Below are 17312 nucleotides of genomic sequence, written 5' to 3' on the forward strand. Positions count from 1 at the left end.
AAAGGTTCCACTTGGGCTTGTAAGCTTGCATACTTATCACCGAATTCTCTTTTTAATGGCTCATGAAAACTCTAATGAAGCCGCTGCCATCACGCCACCAGAACAGGACCGGCAGCTGCCGATAGCCAATGTTGGGCGGATCATGAGGCGGGCCCTACCGCCCTCGGCCAAGATCTCAAAGGGGGCGAAGGAGAGTATGCAGGAGTGCGTGACGGAGTTCGTGAACTTCGTGACAGGGGAGGCCTCCGACCACTGCCTACAGGAGAAGCGGAAGACGATGAACGGCGACGACATCTGCTGGGCGCTTGCCTCCCTCAGTTTCTACGACTACTGCCCACTGCTGAAGACGTACTTGGAGAGGTACAGATATGTTGAAGGAGAGAGGGCTACTCGAGCTAGGGCTAGTTATAACAACAACAATGATTTGATTACGAGCGAAGAAGCCAGTAAAAATACTGATGAAATTGACATTGTTTCACCAAAGTATGACTTCTTCGCTAAGGTTAATGGCTCAGGGTTAAATAGATGACACTATGATCTATTAGAGACATTGCTCTCTCGAATTGAAGGTCCCATTAACAATAAAAGGAAGCACTATTTTTGTTTTCTTCTTTTATGTTCGAGCGTTTTATCTTGCCATGGTGTGATCACATAGTTGCCCAAAATTTATATCGATTTTTGATTTTAATCTCTGGGTTCGGTCGGTTCATTAAACTAATTCTGCTCGAAAGTCTATCTTCGTGTTTAAATTGATTGCTATCTCATCCTTTTCTACCCTTCTGTAGATGATAATTCATCGGATTATTAATTCCACAAATAGCCCTATTGGTAATATTCAATCCGGTCACTATGCCGGGCGCAGTGAGTCTAGTCTTAATATTCATGTTTGCAACTGCTTCAGCCATCGCAGTAAAAGGCAAACTTCTACGGTCGGTACATGGCCGACTCTCTTAGGGCCTAGATTAAGGAGGTACGAGAGGAGTGTAGGGAACCCCGTGGTAGAAATTGAATTAGGAGTACTCGGACGAGACACCGGGGTAGAAATTGAATTCAGAGTTCTCGGACGAGATAAACTGTAACTGTAATGAACCTCATTTCCTGAATTCTATCTATGTTTGGAAAGTAAATTTTGAGTATAAAAGATGATTTTCACTACTTATAAAGTTCAAAATTTTTAGTTCGGATAATCTCACGGGTGTCGAACCTTTAGCCTGTTGGTTGTTCGGCGGAGGAGTGTGCCGCTGCGCTACACCTCTCTAATCGATCTATCTATTTTTAAATCTGGTGAAAAAATTTATGGAGTCCTATCCTTGTTTATTTTATTTATTATATATAATACATGACTGAAGGGGCCCCAATTTCAAAAGTCACGTAAGTATTGATATATACATGTAATAAATAATAAAGTTTCATAAAGCACAGTTTTATTTTGGGCCTGATATGTACGGCCCAAATATCTTGGGCCCTTAGTGGGCCTATGAGGCCCATACACTGAGCAACGGAGTGTTTATTTAAACAAAAATGCATCCTCTTCACCCTCGCATCGGTGATTTGGTTCAGTGTTGCTGAAGAAACCGCCAGAAAATGTGGCGGCAAAAACCATTTCCGGCAGCCGCGGATTCCGATCAGAGCTTCTCCGGTACTGTTAGCAGCACTCTGCACTTCGTAGCGTTTCGTTCATGAAGGTTTTACCTTCACCTACCGGAAATGTCCGCTGATGGGTTCCCGGGATTGGTGATTTTGAGCAGATGATGAGGACTTCGATGGTGATTCGTCCAGAAACTGCATTTCACTGAGTGGCTGCGCGGAGACAGAGGTATGCATCTCAGTTTCCATGGAATTCAGTTAGTCGCTGATGATTCGCTGGTTAGCTTGACCGGGCATTCTGCTTAGAGCTCCTCTTCTATGTGAACAAATGGTGCGGAAGGTTTTGATCAATCGAAACTCTATGTATGGCTTGATTAGGTTTATGCAACTAATGCTTTCAATTTTCAGCTTTTATTCTGATGTTGAAGCATTTCCGTTTGACTTTTTAAGCATTTTCTGATTCTGTGGCTCTTTGAGAATGGTAGAGTGACCGGAAATGGCCTGAGAATGTGTTCTCTTGAAACTATATTTTGAAATATCCAAGCAATTTTACTTCGAATAGAGTGTTCTGAATGAATTCAGAAATTAATGTAGGGAGTAGCTAAGCATGGAGCATAGCAATTAGTGTAGCAGATAACAGCTTGTACTAAGGGGTAATGATGATATTGAAAAATGCATTGGTAATTTTGCATTTTACAGGGAGGATTACAAATTCTATCTCAGCTCGAAAAGCTTAGAGGTACCCCTCCTTATCTCTTGCTTTACCACACCCTATTTCTTCTGCTTGAAGTTCGCTGTCATTACAGCAACTTGTTTACAAGCTCTTTGTTTGAGTGCTTCAATGGCTTAGATTTTTGGTTTCAGTAATTTGAAATTTGTTTTGTTCTGAATACAGATGCAAATGAAGCTAATTATGCAATGGAAGGCGTGTCAGTTGAGGCAGGTTTTCCTTTTTTGGTTTTGCTTTCTGTGTATCATGGATATATATGACGTAGTTAATGGTGTTATTTGCGTAATCAGAAGCAACCAGGATGTGTCCTTGAAGATGATGTTGAAATTCCTAGCTTTGGAATTGAAAGTGGTTTCATCTGCTCCCCGAAGAGGTCACCTAAGTGCTGCTCAGATGAGGAGATGATATCTGATGATGAGGTGAGAAATGATCTAGTTAAAATTGATACTGCATTTGGTGATAGCCGTTAACTGTTCAGCTGATCAAAACACATAATATTAGACTGCTTATGTTCCCATCGCAAAAGGTATCGACATATTGATCTGCTATGCATTTTTCTCAGGAGAATAATGTCCTTTCGAAGTTTTCATTAACTTCTAGTGAAAAGAAAGGTGGAGAAGAGATACATTCTATATTTACAAGACGAGAGGTGACAAGTTGGTTGAGTGGAAATTCTCCACATTCGTTTACGCATTCAGTCCAAGCCCAAGCAAATCAGTCTTCTGGAGGTTTTGTTTATTATTTGTAGATGCTTATTATATTTTGCTAGATTGGCATGAATATTTGAATTCTATCAGCTAGAACCTTTTCAAAGTGATATGAGAAGGAGAAAAATAATTACTACTAGGTTTTCCTTTTCAGAAGTTGCTGCGCTTGATATCAAACCATGCAATGTAGCCACTCTTATGATTCCTATGTTCCATGATGGAATTCTTTTCCATTGTAATGAGCATCCATTGTTTTAGTGAGAATCTGCTGCTAGAAATGTGTATCGGTTGAGTATGATAATCATATTACAGTTTGGAAATATAGGCTATTTCTGTGGAATTTATCATTTCCTTGCATTGCCCTGTGTTGTTTACTTTCTCTATTTCTCTCTCTTTTAGTTTCGATGTATAGTCCCTGTTGATGTTTCAAGAGAGACACTACTTAAAAGCTGCAGGTGCCCGAGGAAAAGCCAAGCCAAAGTTCTCTTTGGGCTGTTTTATACAGAAGGATGAACCCTCATCGTCCTTTACTCTCCAGGATGATAATGTTGTTTCAAGACTGGCTTGTGAACTGCCTGAAAGTGCTGAACACAGGGAGAGCAGAACTGTAGCATGTTCAGCTGGAAACAACCTTGCAGATTCTGAAGAAGAAATGAATCCCCAGTCATCAATTGCATGCCCTGTGGAAGTTCCCAGGCATGGATATACTGATCATTCTATGGCTGAGCTTTTAGACGGCCTTCATGAGAGGACTGGTCTGGCGAGAGGAATAAACAAGGTAGTTGCTACTGATTTTGATAGTAATTTTAATCCTTAGTATCTTTTTGAGCTAAATCGGTTGCATACTGAAGTCTAGCCGAAAGAGAGGGCAAAGGATGCAGTCTGTTGGGAAGAGAAGCATGACCACCATTCTGGATAGTGAAGATGAACCTATGTCCATGGATAGTGATTCTCCAGGGGAAGAAGAGGTGTCTTTCATTTGACCGTCTTCCTTACTTTTTCTTTTTCACTAACTGCCAATTCTTTAATTTTGAAGTTTTCCTCTGCAGAGCGACTTTGATAATCTAAAAATTCCTCCACCCCAAAGGAAAAGGCATACTCTAGTTGATTGTTTTCAGGAAGTTCTAGATGCTAGCCCTTGGAGGGACAGAGTTGCTCTCGCTGCTAATCCTTCAGGGTAATTGTTTGTTGCAAAGCCATCTTATAAAAATATAACCATAAATGTTAATCCTGAGACTTGTTGCTTTCATCCCATATGTCCTGCAGCTCTGGATTATTTGAGAGGTTGCAGCAGGTCATGCGCTCTGAAAAGGAGAGAGAACTGGAATTCTCGAACAATTTGGAGCCCAGTGGCGCGCCTCTTTGTAAAATCCATTTTCCTTTATATTTTAGGAGATCGTTGCTTGTCGAAAACTTGGAACCACCTTGCTTGAGATAACTCGTACGACTAAGAACAAGCGAGAATTAAAATTAAGCTGGGTTTATTATTTTACATTGTATGAGTATGCCTTTCTCACTGCTTCCTCAGGTGGGACAAGCTGCCTCCATGTCCTCATCCTATCGAGCTACTTGGATGCAAAGTTGATAGTTTGCCGCTGTTCTCTTAAGAAGATACCGGAGGTGGTTGCCTTTGATGTTAAGATAGCTTTATTTATGTTTAAGATGCCACCTTGTTTTTCTACTGAAGCCTGATGCACACACTCAAAGATGACATGCTTTTTTGAACATTTAGCGTAACGTTAGACTTTCAAACCTCATAAATGCAAATTTATTCATCAAAAAGGATTTATTTTCATATTTATTCAGATTGTTGTTTTTATTTGTCATTTGGGTGATTGTTCTGGAAGTATCTGCAGTTAATAATGACTGTCTTGGTTACCTGCAGAGACTGCAGGAGCCACAGAGCCCTGAATCGGTTTCGCAGTGGAGAGGAGAGAGGACAGTTATATTTAGTCCAAGAATTTTCAGCAATGTAGACCTTGAAGTTGGGAAACTGATTTGCATTTGCCCTCCTTGGTATGGAATAGCAAACTCGAACCTTTAGACTTGAACTTGCTCGACCACTCTTCAAACTGAATATAGAAAGAGTCGCTCATACGATTTTAGTATCATGAAAATTTTTTTGCTTCAATGGACTTGCTGAAAATCCTTGCTTTACACATAATTATGGGTATTTATCAGATATTCCTAGCACTCTCGTTGCCACGTACTGAGGTGGCAGAACGGTGTCGTGGGGGAAAATAACAGATTCTTCAAAGTAGGCATGTTGTCCATACTGAGTGTTTAATTGCTGATCGGTTAGGAGCATACAGATGGTGTGCAATGCCTGCCCATATCTAACAAGTTTGTGCATCTCTAGCTGCATTGAGAGTCCAGACTATGTAAACCGAGAGACTTCCCCATTGATCTTCACTTCATGGTTTTGAAATAGAAGACAGATCCACCGTTATGGGAAATCTGAGGCAGCTCGTTTTCTCTACAGGAAGGAGGTCCAACTCATGAGCGAAGATGAACGCGTTCTCCTCTCTACATATTTTTCACTAGTATCTGTTTGACTTGAGGTTGCTTGGCTTCCGTAAACTTTGTCATCTCGAGGATGATTGCTTAAAGGTAACGACTAATCTGATTTTGCTCCATTCCTGCTGTCGACTGTAAACTGGTCTGCATAATTTCAGAAGTTCCCATTGTAATACTGTAAACAGGAACTCATATTTCTTCTTATAGAGTGTTTAACTACAAAAGAATATTGTTGTGTACAAGGAAGTATTATGCCATCCACACTTTTCAAACACTCAATGCAGCATCAGCATTGATTCAAGCAACAATGATTGATTCAAGACAACAATTTGGTGGCCCGCTTCAGCAGCAGGCTGTTAGAAAATTCGCAAGGAGGATCCAGCAAAGTATAATTCAACTTCTCGCCTCAATAAAGGCTGTCGATTGAAGATGAATTTGTATTAAACAACCATCTCATCTCATGAAATTCAAGGTTTGTATTAAAAAAAAAAAGAAGCATCCATACAGATCTGATTTAAGAGGTCGAGGGCTTAAAGATATCGAAGAAAGTTACCTGATCTACAATAAATAAATCTTCATCCAACTTTCCAACGATAAACCCAAGATTGAATTGCCCAATTACCTACATAGAAGGAGTAGAAATATCATTATCAAAGCAGATCAACATTTCACTATAATTTGGAAACGCAAGCATTAATAGGCAATAGCTCAATCACCCTAGAAAGTGGTGAAGCTACCACAAACGGGTCGATCATACAAAAATATACCAGCTGAAGCAAATGGGCATCAATATTTAGAAACTAAGCAGATGTGAAAATGACCTTCATTCGACCAAAATCTTTTTTGTCGAATCGCCATTCAAGTTCAGCCGTGGTTGCAGCTAAAGCCCTTGCTTTTCGCTCCTCATTCTCTGGGTGGGAAAGTTCAAGTGTTGCAGCAGCATAGTAGCTAAATGACCATTAATAACTCTAAAGTAAGAAATATAGCGTAAACTCCGATGAATGTACATATGAAGATGTATATTAGACCTTTTCGGATTTGCTCTTTGCTTGTATAGCCACTGGACTGTAATCTTAACAATTTCTTCTGCATTCGTGCTAGTAAGTCATGAAAAGAATATTGTAACTTGGAAAATATCTTTCGACTAGAGCAAGGAACTTTAACATCTGAGACAGTCAGTGAAGGTCGTGACAGAGTATCTGCAACTAATATATCTTCTCCCGTGCTCTCAATAGGCTTGCAGCTTGAAACCTCATCCTTAAGAGGCGCTGCTCTCTGCAGCTCAGCTAATTCCTGTCACAGAGATGATCCATCTAATCACAAGCATGAAGATTTCAATGTAGCCATGGTGTACTGAAATTGAATGAAGAATGCAAAAATTCCACAACAATCAGTATTCTGGTGTTACTTCCTAACCACTATAATCTTCATTGACACTTCCATGGTTTAATAGAGTTAGCAATCCTTGAGTAAGGGATGATATTGCCTTCTTTGCATTAAGCTTCTTAACCATTCAAAAGGTTCGTTTTACTTTACTAGAGCACCCTTCCCGTAAATTATAAGAAAATAAGTCATAAAAAGTAAATAATACAGCCACATACCTGATGAAGCTCTTCATCTGTGCTTGTTCTGGAAATCCTAATTTCATCAGCGACGACTTCTGTTCTGGGATGCTTTGAGGCTACAAATTCAAGCGATTCAGCGGAAACACTATCCCTGTTGGTGGTCAACCGTGGTCTTCAGAACCACACAATCCATATCAGACTTGCTTCTCTCCAACTGACCAAAAAGGTCATTATTTCTTAGAGCTGGTATCTCAGATATTATACTGCTAATGCTTTCGTGCTCTCTCTTACTCGTAGTAACAAATCTTTCAAGTGATGCTACTGTTAATGGTGCTATTGTTGGTCTAAGAAATGTGCTTTCGTGCTTTCTCGCCTAAGAATAAGTAACAGTTACACAAGTAGGTTGGATCCCTTGAGGTTTTCCCTGAGGTGGTTAGGGATTAGATAATCAGGATGCAAGAGTTTATAGGTTATCATCGTGAAATCAAAATTGACCATATACATCTCACTGAGGGAAAAAAAGATTGATTATGTATATCTTGTGGGCATATGGGTTGAATTAACATTAAACTTCATGTAATTAAGTTTCAATTGAATGAAAAGAGTCTTGGTGTTATGTTTTTTTCTAAGAATGAGGCTTGTCAAAATAATAATATGAATAAGCAAATATACATTATATCTATATATTCTATATAGATATATTATATGTTATACTAGGAATGGTTTGGTCAGATCTTTTGCAAAGTGAACCAGTTCAAAGTTTATATCAATTAAGTCATGAGTGTCTACTCTGATGCAAGAATCGTGCAAAAACAACAGCAAATTGAACCCAAAATCCTTAGCCAGTGTGGTGATACTTGCTCTCATACAAAGGCAGATTGAATTTATATGAAAGGTAGAGCGTCTTACCACTGTAATGTGCTCCAGTTCAAATGAATGCGTGAAGCTTTCTTGGTTCTCAATGTTCTAGCAGAATTGGAGGCATAGTTTCATTATGTTGTCCAATATCCTCGACACAGAGCCAATATCTTTAAGAACTGAAATTAAAGCCGACAAGAAACTGCAGATGATGAAATTCTAAAGGTTTAACATCAAAGTTGGATGATTTAACGATTGGACATACTAGCATATCTGGTAACATAAACCAATCAGTCTTTATTCTTATTAATGATCTAAATCTTTTCATGCAGAAAAATAGCGCTCTTCTTACCTCTGTAATGTGCTCCAGTTCAGATGAATTTGTGAAGCTTTCTTGGTTCTCAATGTTCCAGTAGAACTGGGGGCGTAGTTTCATTATGCTGTCAGTATCCTCAACACAGAACCAGTATCTAAGAATGACTTTGAAATTAAAGTCGACAAGTACCTGCAAATGATGAAATTCTACAGGTTTAACATTCAATATAACCCAATCAGTCCTATTTGTGTTATTGATCTATATCTTTTAATAAAAGCTTTAAGCAACCAATAGATTTCCCATACAATGCTTTGTGAAGGACAGAAGAAGCAAATCTTGCTTACTCTTGATGGAACCGTACGAGTTCCGTGAAGTCATAAGAGTCGTGAATGCGTCCTTGCAAAACATTCCATTGGGATTCTATGACATCAACCTACAGAAGGAGTTTTGACAATCAAACTGAAGATTTCTGATCTGGAGTGCCATGTGCTCCCTAACAAGCCACATAGGTTCGAAGGGCTGCCTATGCTGCTGAGGCATTGATTTTGTATTATCACTTTTATGCTTGGCAAATCTTCAGTGGTCTTGATGCATCACAGAGGCCCATGATTTATCTAATTCCATTTGTATCCATTTAGGCTGCAGCATATGCTAGAAAACCTTTTGATAACTGGAATGTTCTCAGTGTTACATCAAAGAAGGTCAATAATATCAAGTATTTCTGCAGAACTTGGATGTTAGTAAGTTCCAAATGGTGACGAGAATCTCACTTGGAGAGCACTTCTTGAATATTTGTCTTCCTCATTTATGGTCTTTATTGTTGCCTGCAAGGGACATAGATGCAATTTGGTTTATTATGCTCTGAAATAAAATCGACATACGAAGTGCAATAACAGTATCTCTATAATTTTGGAATTCATGTTACAACAACCCACCAGCTGAAAGGGGACCATAAGTTCAGCTTCAGGAGTTGACCGACGAGGTGCCAAGCGCATCAGTTGCCGACTTTCCTCAAGAAAGCACTGGCGTTGCAGAGCATGATTAAAGTATTAATCAGTTGGTATTAAAAACATTCTAATACTGAATCAAGCAGAGAGCATCCACTTTCAGAAACTACAAGAACCAGGTGAAATATGAAATTTCTATATTGGGACGAAGTTGTGTCCTGCCGACAACAAATAAAAGAAAGAATTCAATGAAAAACCAAATAATATAACCATGTCTCACCTGGAAGAAATCTCCCTTTGCTAGAAGGAAACAGTCTTTTGGAGCCTTAAGCTGCCCATTCAAGTCAGCACGAACAACCAGAAGCTGCAAAATTGTTCAAATTTAGCACAGTAAACTCTTGATTAGGAGAATGGAAAAGCTTACACTTTCATCACCTGCCAAAGATGACTGGCTGCTATAGCTCGTATAGAGTCAACAGCACATTCAAACGATCTCTTATGAAACTCCAAGGACTCCTGCAAATGTAATCGGACTGAATTGGTAAAAGAGACGGCCATATACTAAATTCAAGAGAAAATCATCCTTGCATCGGACACAAAGAATTATCTTTTTGACATTAGGTATTGCAAATAAAACCTTTCAGTCTCGAAGCATTGCTTCAATCTTATCAGCCTCAGACTGTGGAAGTAAATCATCTTCGGAGTCTGCTCAGCTTTAAGTCTACTAATGGCTCCTTCTGGAAAAGAAACTGGCGTGTGAACCCTTAAACTTTTTGAGAGCCTTTGGACATTTGCATAAGAGATATAGAATTTTGGACTTCATGTTACAACAATCCACTAGCTGAAACATTTGAAGACTGAATCGAGTAAAGAGCATCCACTTTCAAAAGCTACGTACAAGAAACAAGTAAACTATGAAATTTCTATATTGGGACAAAAAGGTCTCCTGCAGACAACAAATAAAAAGAAAGAATTTGATGAAAAACCAAATGATTTAAGCATCTCCCACCTGGAAGACATCTCCCTTTGCTAGAGAAGGGAATAGTCTCATACAGACTTGAGGTGCCCATTCAAGTCGGCGCGAACAACCACGAGCTACAACAATGTTCAAATTAGATTTAGCACAGAAAACTCTTCATTAGGAGAATGGAAAAGCTGCCACAGATTACTAGTGCTATAGCTCGTATAGAGTCAACACCACATTCAATTGATCTAACACCGATGACTCCTGCAAATGCAATCGGACCGAAATGGTAAAAGAGAAGGCCATGACGCTAATGAGTCTTATCGATCCGTTCACTTTTTTCTTTTATTTTTAGTTATTGTGAAAAATGTATGCGACTATTCTCAAGTGCAAGTGGCAGCACACGTAAAAGGATGGAGAATGAGGGATGGTCCACTCCTTTTTGACTCGTAATATTAGACAAGAAATTTATTGGAGGCAGTGAGTGAGGGAGGATCCATCACACTTCAGTCATCTTCTTACTTCTACATGCGGGATGTGAGAAATCTTAGGCCAGTCCTCTCCTCCTCCGTTTTTCTATTTGGCACCTTCTTGTCAGCTCCTCCCCGCAGGAATAAATCCCAAGATGTTTGAGTGAGGTGAGATTGGGAAACCACTCAGGCAAAGCCTTCAGATTCTCGCAAGAGTTGATCTCTAAAGATTCAAGGTTAGTGAGGTGTTGAATCCACCACGGGAGAGTCTCCATTTTTTTTATGTCGTAGAATTCCAACTTGCGAAGTTTATTGAACTGAGAATAAGCCGCCATCGGCATGTCTTCTGACTCCCCTATTGATAAGTCAAGTTCTGGAGGGTGGTGAGAAGCGAAAGAATCAGTCTTCCAGGCAGAAGAGACTTCAAGCCCTTGCAATCTCTAATGGTTAAAATTTGGAGGTTGGAGAGGTACTGGAACCACCCAGGCAAACACTCCGTCTTATGAACTCCTTGGATAGTTAGATGGCGAAGTTTATGATGGCCCTGTAGCTGCAAAAGATCGGTCATGCCTTCAGCATTACCACCATCGTCGTTGTCGTCATCATTCTCGGTGGATAAATCAAGCTCTGGGCAATCAGAAATTTTCAGCGTCTCAAGGGTGGATACGTATCGGAGGATTGCCCCCAGAGGGAGTGCTTTAAGGCGAGGGCAATTACTGATTATAAGAGACTGGAGAGATGGGAGGGACTGGAACAACTCCCCGGGCAAGTGCTCTGCATCCTCAATTTCGCTGATGGAGAGGGATGTCAGTGCGGTGAGAGATAGAGAATCGGATATGGTCGATGGAGATGGAGATGGATATGGATCAGTCGGCACCAGCACTGCCATCGATCGTTGAGGGCCAAGGGGAAGAAATACTGGATCGTGTTGGTGAAGAAATAGCTGTTGACCATGCTGCATGTAAGAGAATCTTGGGCAATAATCAATGTTAACCTTGACCTTGTCGGAGAAGCAGGGGAGTATTAACAAAGAAGAAGAAGAAGAAGAAGAATCGCCATCCTCCTCTTCAATTCTATTGCCCCTCCTCTCCCACTCCCATCCCTTGAATTTAGGCAATCCCCATAGCGTTATTTCTTCCAAGGATGGAAAGAAATTAGACTGTGGCATCGTCCCACCCTCCGATAATTCTATATGCTCCAAATTCCTCAAATCATACAAGCAGATTCTTTTGAGGGAAGGGAGCTGATCTATAGGTGGTAGCTGCCTGCATCCCTGACATTGTTTAATCTCAATCTCGACTATTCTATGCAGTTGAGAGACCCACGATGGAAGTCTGACACCACCGTATCCATATAACCTCAATCCCTTCACATCTGAATGGGGTCGAAGTTTTTCCAAAACTTCTTCGTCATTGCTCGTATCCCTGTCTTGGGTGGACCAACATAGTTCCAAACATTGAAGATCAGCTAACTTCTCCATCGAGAAGGAAGCATCCACCTCGCTCGAAATACTACTACTCCCCACTCTTTCTAATCCTTCAATAGTCAGTTCTTTCCTCAATCCGGTAAGTCTGCTCAGCTCGTTTAGCCCTGCAGCATTTTGGTTCGATTCCTCCCCTACTACAAATACATCTAACCTTTGCAGACTAGTCAATTTCCCAATCCCCCTTGGCATATGTGTCAACTTATCACATCCCTCCACACTGAGCTGCCTCAAATTGACCAACTTCGTTATCCCACTTGGTAATCCTTCTAGATCCCGACATACTGTGAGAATAAGGCTCTCCAAATTGCACAACCTGCTTATGGAATTCGGAAGACACCTTAACTCATTATTACCCAATAGATCAAGGCTCCTCAAATGCTTGAGTTTACCAATGGAACGTGAAATCACCTTTATACCGGCACGACGAATACGTAGTGCCCGTAGGCTTCTAAAACATGAAACATCCAAACGAGCAATATGAATCCTCTTTTCAACTATAAGAAACATGGACCTTATTCTTCTGTCTGTTGCAAATCCATTCAACACATTCGGATCATTGGTAGTTACATGTCGAGCTTCTTCTTGGAACCTCTCTTCATGTGAGCTATCAATGGCGATGTAATTCTTTCCTGCTACTAGCCGTGCGAGTTCATGCATCAGATCATGCATTCTACACCTCATAATGTCGCCGTACACATCTTCTTCTATGTCTTGGAAAAAGGATCTGGAAAGCAGCTCCCTGAAATAATCGTAACCTACTTCTTCGAGGGTTTTCTTACTGCCTAGAGGTTTATTAATAAATCCTTGTGCCATCCAGAGATAGACAAGCTCCCGTGGTTCTAGCTCATAATCTTGCGGAAATAAGCTGCAATAAGCAAAGCACGGTTTCAAATGCAATGGCAAAAAATCGTAACTCAACTTAAGCGTTGGCATAATGTCACTTTCTTCTTGATCTATAGAAGATAGATCATTATCCTTGAAATTCAACCAATCTTCTTCGGTACTTCCAGAGAACACTAACAATCGCCCAATCGTCTTAATTGCAAGGGGAACTCCCGCACACTTCTTCACAATTTCTCCCGCAATCTTTTCTAGATTTTGACCTTTCCACTCGTGCTCCTCCTTCATCGCCATTTGCATCAACAAAGAGAGCGACTCATTGTTAGGTAAGCCACTCAATTTATGAAATTTTCGAGTCATTGTTTCCACCACTCGAGGATAGCGAGTGGTCACCAATATCTTACTTCCTTTGACACCGCTCATGAGAAATTCTCGAAGTTCCAACCATTTAGACCGGTTTTCATTCCACACATCATCTAAAACAAGTAAGAACTTCTTTCCATGGAGCCATTCTCCCAGCCTTTTTTGCAACTCATTCATGTCGAGATTTGAAATTCCTTCTTTGTTAGGGGAGCATTCTCGTACTATCTTCCTCACAATATCCTCCACATGGAAGTGGATTGACACACAGACCCAAATTAGCCTCATCTCGAAATATTCCTTCACCTTGTCATCGTTGAACACAAGTCTTGCCAATGTCGTTTTCCCTAGACCTCCCACACCCACGATTGGGAGGACGGAAACATTCTCCTCAAAATCAGGATTGAGTAAGAACTCAATAACTGTCTCCTTGTCCTTGTCTCGTCCAATCACATACGGGTCAGACTTGAACGGAATAGTTTCCGGCCTAGCTCGGCTTTCCACCAAACTCCCCATAAGATTACTATTTCCCTCGAGCTGAAAATAGGCGCTTCTATCATTCCAAATTGCATCGATCCTCTCCCTAATCTCCTTGACTCGATGAGCCATCTCACTCGGATAAAGGAGCTGGTTGGAAGAGGAGAAAAAGATACGCACCTCATTGAGGATCCAGTTAAGTCCTCCCGTCACTCTTCGACGTCGCAAAACTTCAGTAGAGAAGTCATCCAGTAGATCATCCGCATCGTAGAACAACTCTTTCAGCTTCTTGAGCCATTCCTTCACATACTCAGCCTCAACTCGTCTCTTGTCAGCCTCACGAAGCATTCCACCGATGATAGAGACAGTGGTCTGGAGTTTCACGAGCTCAGCTCTGACGCCGCACGCTAGTCTGATCTCTTGGGAGACGAGGGAAACAAGGTGTCCGGTGACAGACTCCACAACGCCCCCGAGAACCTCGTCGGCCATAGTTGCAGGCAACGGATTGATAATCAATGGAAGAATTGAGTTTGGACAGGGAGAAACTTCAACCAGATAGATCTCTCAGTGATGCTAATGTGCATCAGAATAGTAACTATCATATTGTATTATATCATATGATGATGAACATGATTAAAAAAAAAAAAAGATGCAAGTGGTCGACAGAAACACACATTTATATGATAACTATTATATTATATGATGATGAAGATGATAAAAAATTGCAAGTGGTCGACAGAAATAATGTAGAATATATAAACAATAATTGGATCACGCGTTTCCACGTAATCGATTTTAAAATGCATTAGTCTTATATGATGAAGATAATACAAAAAAGAAGAAGAAGATGATGGACTCCGCAACGCTCTCAGCAATGGTAATGTGCAGTTAGTAAACTCTGAATTTAACCCTTTATTATATTACATTATATGATGAAGATGATTAAAAGAATGCATGTGGTTGACAGAAATCAAGCGATCATCGAATATATAAACTACAATTAGTGTCTAAGCCTATGCCAGCCCTTCTTGACTTTTTGACTATTCCGTCCAATTAGGCAGCGGATTAGAGGGGACATATATCACATGCTCATCGAATACATAAACTATAAACTGGATCGCTTTTCCTTGCTTAATCACGTTTTGTTTTTCAACCGAAAAAGAGAATATTAGTAAATTCTAATTAATTATCAATAATATATAGGATTCGAATCAGACTAAGGGTAGATTGAGGTTTTTATTTTTTGTTATTTTATTTTTTGCTCAAGAGGTTAATTTGCTTGTTGTTGTATCAAGTTCTTCATTTGCAGGCTAAAATCATCCTATATATTTTGCTACTATCTATCTATATAATAACAAAGTCCGTTTCTCATGCCGCCCAGTGTTGAAGGCCTAAATCGAGTTCTCTCTAATTGCCACATCATTGCTTATACTAAGAAAATTCTTTATATGTTTTATTAAGGAAATAGTCTCATAAAGTAATATTTAAAATTAAATACATTATGCATTTTTTAATAAAATATCATGGACTAAGAAATTATTTGCTCAAAAATTAAATCATTTTATTGGAGGATCATTGACTTTTCATTAAAAAACTGGAGTTTTGATATCCTAAGCAAGATTTTGTATCCTAAAACCGAAATAACACAATCTAAGATTAATGCCTTAGAAAAGTAAAACAATTGAAATGATACTATTTAAAGTGGAAAGATAATTTTTTAAGGCAAAAAAACAAATGTGCCATTTTTCCAAATATAGGAAGACACACAATCTTAAATAATTAATTTAAGAAAATAAATAACTGAAAAAGATAATCATTTAAGGTACATAGTAGAGGAAAATTATTATAGCTACAAATTTTTCATTTAAAGCTGCAATGGCAACTAAATAAGTAATCTGAGATAATTATTTTATTCACACAAAAAAAATAACTCTTTTAGGAAATTAAAAAGAAATAATTACCAAGATAATTAAACTTGAAAAAATAAATTCATTCCTATTTAAAAAATTATTAATTTTGACTCAGTGATATGTATAGACATAAATTATAAAATATAAAATTATAAGAGGTCAATGGATTACATTTATTGATATATTCATTGGATAGTGTATATTGAAAATTTATATATATATATATATATATATATATATATATATCTCGTCATTCTAATCAAATCACTACTTTGCTATCATAAGAAAGTTTTCAAAAAAAGGTATAATATCCATAAAAAGTATTATGAATACCAATTAAAAGAGTTTAATTCATAGTATAAATTATATGAAAGGATTTTTAGGAGGAAAAGTCTTAAAATACTTTTTGGTTTACAATTTTAAAGTGAATATATATATATATGACACTAATATAAAATTTAAAAATTTTCTCCAAAAATATAGAAAATAGTTAATATCGATTTTTAAATAAAATAATATCTTGAACTCTAAAGATTAGATGAACTATCACTAATCAAAGAAAAAACTGATAGATTATATTCTATGATGTGAATCTTATGATGAAAGCTGAAAAACTAATATATTGGCTTGTTTGGTTTCAAAGTAAGATTTTAAAATCCTACTTTAACTTAATTTTACCCACAACAAAAACAAAATTACTTATATAAAGTCAAAGGGTGGGCCCCATTTATACAACTCTTTTTTCACAACAAAACAAAATAATTCATACAAAGTCAAAGGGTGGACCCCATTTATACCACTCTTTTTCAAAATCAAAATCTGATTTTAAAATCCTACTTTGAAACCAAACGCAGTGCCCCGTTTAGATTCAGAGTTAATTGATTTTAACTTTAACTTTAACTTTAACTTAACAAACTATACAACAAAAATACACATTTTCCAATTCAAAAATTTTAACTTTAACTTTAACTCAACACACTACAGAACAAAAACACACGTTTCCCAAGTCAAATTTATAATCACATCTCATTTGTCTTTTTCCACAATCAAAATCAAAGTAACTTTAACTCTGAATCCAAACGGCCCCTTAAGAATAAGAATCCTATAAACATAGTGATCTTGTCATCATATTGATGATATCATTATTCCTTGTGTCTATATAGTATACTACGATCTTGTAATCTCATTCTAACTATTCATTATTATTTTTAGATCCTAATTCCTTTTACATATGGTAAACGATTGTCACACCTCAAAATCTACTATGTTATAACTTATAAATAAATAAATAAATTCTCTTACAAAATTGAAAAATAACAAAAAAATGAAGATAGATAAAATATTTACAGCTGTAGATAATCGAATGGAAAAAATAGCCCCTTAAAATTTGCTATGCTATAAATAAATAAATAAAGTTAATTCTTATAAAAATTGAAAAATAACGAAGAGAGAAGATAAAGAAAATGCTGACAATTATAGATTATTGAATGAAAGAATTCATTGACTCGAAAAGATATACATATAATATATTATTACAGAAAGAAAATAGAAAGTTAGCATATTCTTGAGTAAGGAAAA

At 38.2% G+C, this 17312-nt stretch overlaps 3 protein-coding genes across 18 annotated transcripts in view; 2 read left to right on the forward strand and 1 right to left on the reverse strand.

The window, feature by feature from the left end:
• LOC116215956 (nuclear transcription factor Y subunit B-2-like) lies at positions 1 to 616 on the forward strand. The gene has a single exon (XM_031551800.1). It carries the CDS (start codon positions 56 to 58, stop codon positions 527 to 529), a length of 474 nt encoding a protein of 157 aa, XP_031407660.1. The 5' UTR covers positions 1 to 55; the 3' UTR covers positions 530 to 616.
• The window catches only part of LOC116215953, a 23637-nt gene continuing 6560 nt past the window's right edge, over positions 236 to 17312 (forward strand). Inside the window, exons 1-14 of one of the 6 annotated variants that reach the window (XM_031551793.1) lie at positions 236 to 360; positions 1561 to 1639; positions 1749 to 1816; positions 2287 to 2326; positions 2483 to 2526; positions 2608 to 2736; positions 2880 to 3045; positions 3474 to 3802; positions 3876 to 3992; positions 4074 to 4201; positions 4291 to 4388; positions 4553 to 4644; positions 4910 to 5040; positions 5507 to 5800. In XM_031551793.1, the coding sequence (XP_031407653.1) occupies positions 1585 to 1639; positions 1749 to 1816; positions 2287 to 2326; positions 2483 to 2526; positions 2608 to 2736; positions 2880 to 3045; positions 3474 to 3802; positions 3876 to 3992; positions 4074 to 4201; positions 4291 to 4388; positions 4553 to 4644; positions 4910 to 5040; positions 5507 to 5579 (1470 nt within the window). In that variant the 5' untranslated portion in view covers positions 236 to 360; positions 1561 to 1584 and the 3' untranslated portion in view covers positions 5580 to 5800. Of the gene's footprint in view, positions 361 to 1501; positions 1640 to 1748; positions 1817 to 2286; positions 2327 to 2482; positions 2527 to 2607; positions 2737 to 2879; positions 3046 to 3473; positions 3803 to 3875; positions 3993 to 4073; positions 4202 to 4290; positions 4466 to 4552; positions 4645 to 4909; positions 5041 to 5205; positions 5801 to 17312 lie in introns of those variants that run through there. The other 5 variants (XR_004158591.1, XM_031551795.1, XM_031551792.1 and 2 more) reach the window with 5 other exon arrangements.
• LOC116215951 (putative disease resistance protein RGA1) lies at positions 5125 to 14387 on the reverse strand. 11 transcript variants are annotated; one of them, XM_031551788.1, is made up of 14 exons: positions 10714 to 14387; positions 10237 to 10322; positions 9865 to 9964; positions 9663 to 9743; positions 9508 to 9591; positions 9216 to 9302; positions 9051 to 9104; positions 8625 to 8713; positions 8317 to 8469; positions 8016 to 8143; positions 7143 to 7320; positions 6363 to 6834; positions 6095 to 6163; positions 5291 to 5685 (listed from the first exon to the last, which is right to left on the reverse strand). In XM_031551788.1, the coding sequence occupies exon 1, from the start codon at positions 14311 to 14313 to the stop codon at positions 11017 to 11019; it is 3297 nt and encodes a 1098-aa protein (XP_031407648.1). In that variant the 5' UTR covers positions 14314 to 14387; the 3' UTR covers positions 5291 to 5685; positions 6095 to 6163; positions 6363 to 6834; positions 7143 to 7320; positions 8016 to 8143; positions 8317 to 8469; positions 8625 to 8713; positions 9051 to 9104; positions 9216 to 9302; positions 9508 to 9591; positions 9663 to 9743; positions 9865 to 9964; positions 10237 to 10322; positions 10714 to 11016. The 11 variants fall into 11 exon arrangements, 10 of the variants coding, with proteins under 10 accessions (XP_031407648.1, XP_031407646.1, XP_031407643.1 ...); XR_004158590.1 differs by having other exon boundaries at positions 5125 to 5685; positions 9865 to 10322; positions 14005 to 14073; XM_031551786.1 differs by having other exon boundaries at positions 9865 to 10322.

The sequence above is a fragment of the Punica granatum genome, chromosome 8, assembly GCF_007655135.1.
Source record: "Punica granatum isolate Tunisia-2019 chromosome 8, ASM765513v2, whole genome shotgun sequence".
Taxonomy (NCBI): Eukaryota; Viridiplantae; Streptophyta; class Magnoliopsida; order Myrtales; family Lythraceae; genus Punica; species Punica granatum.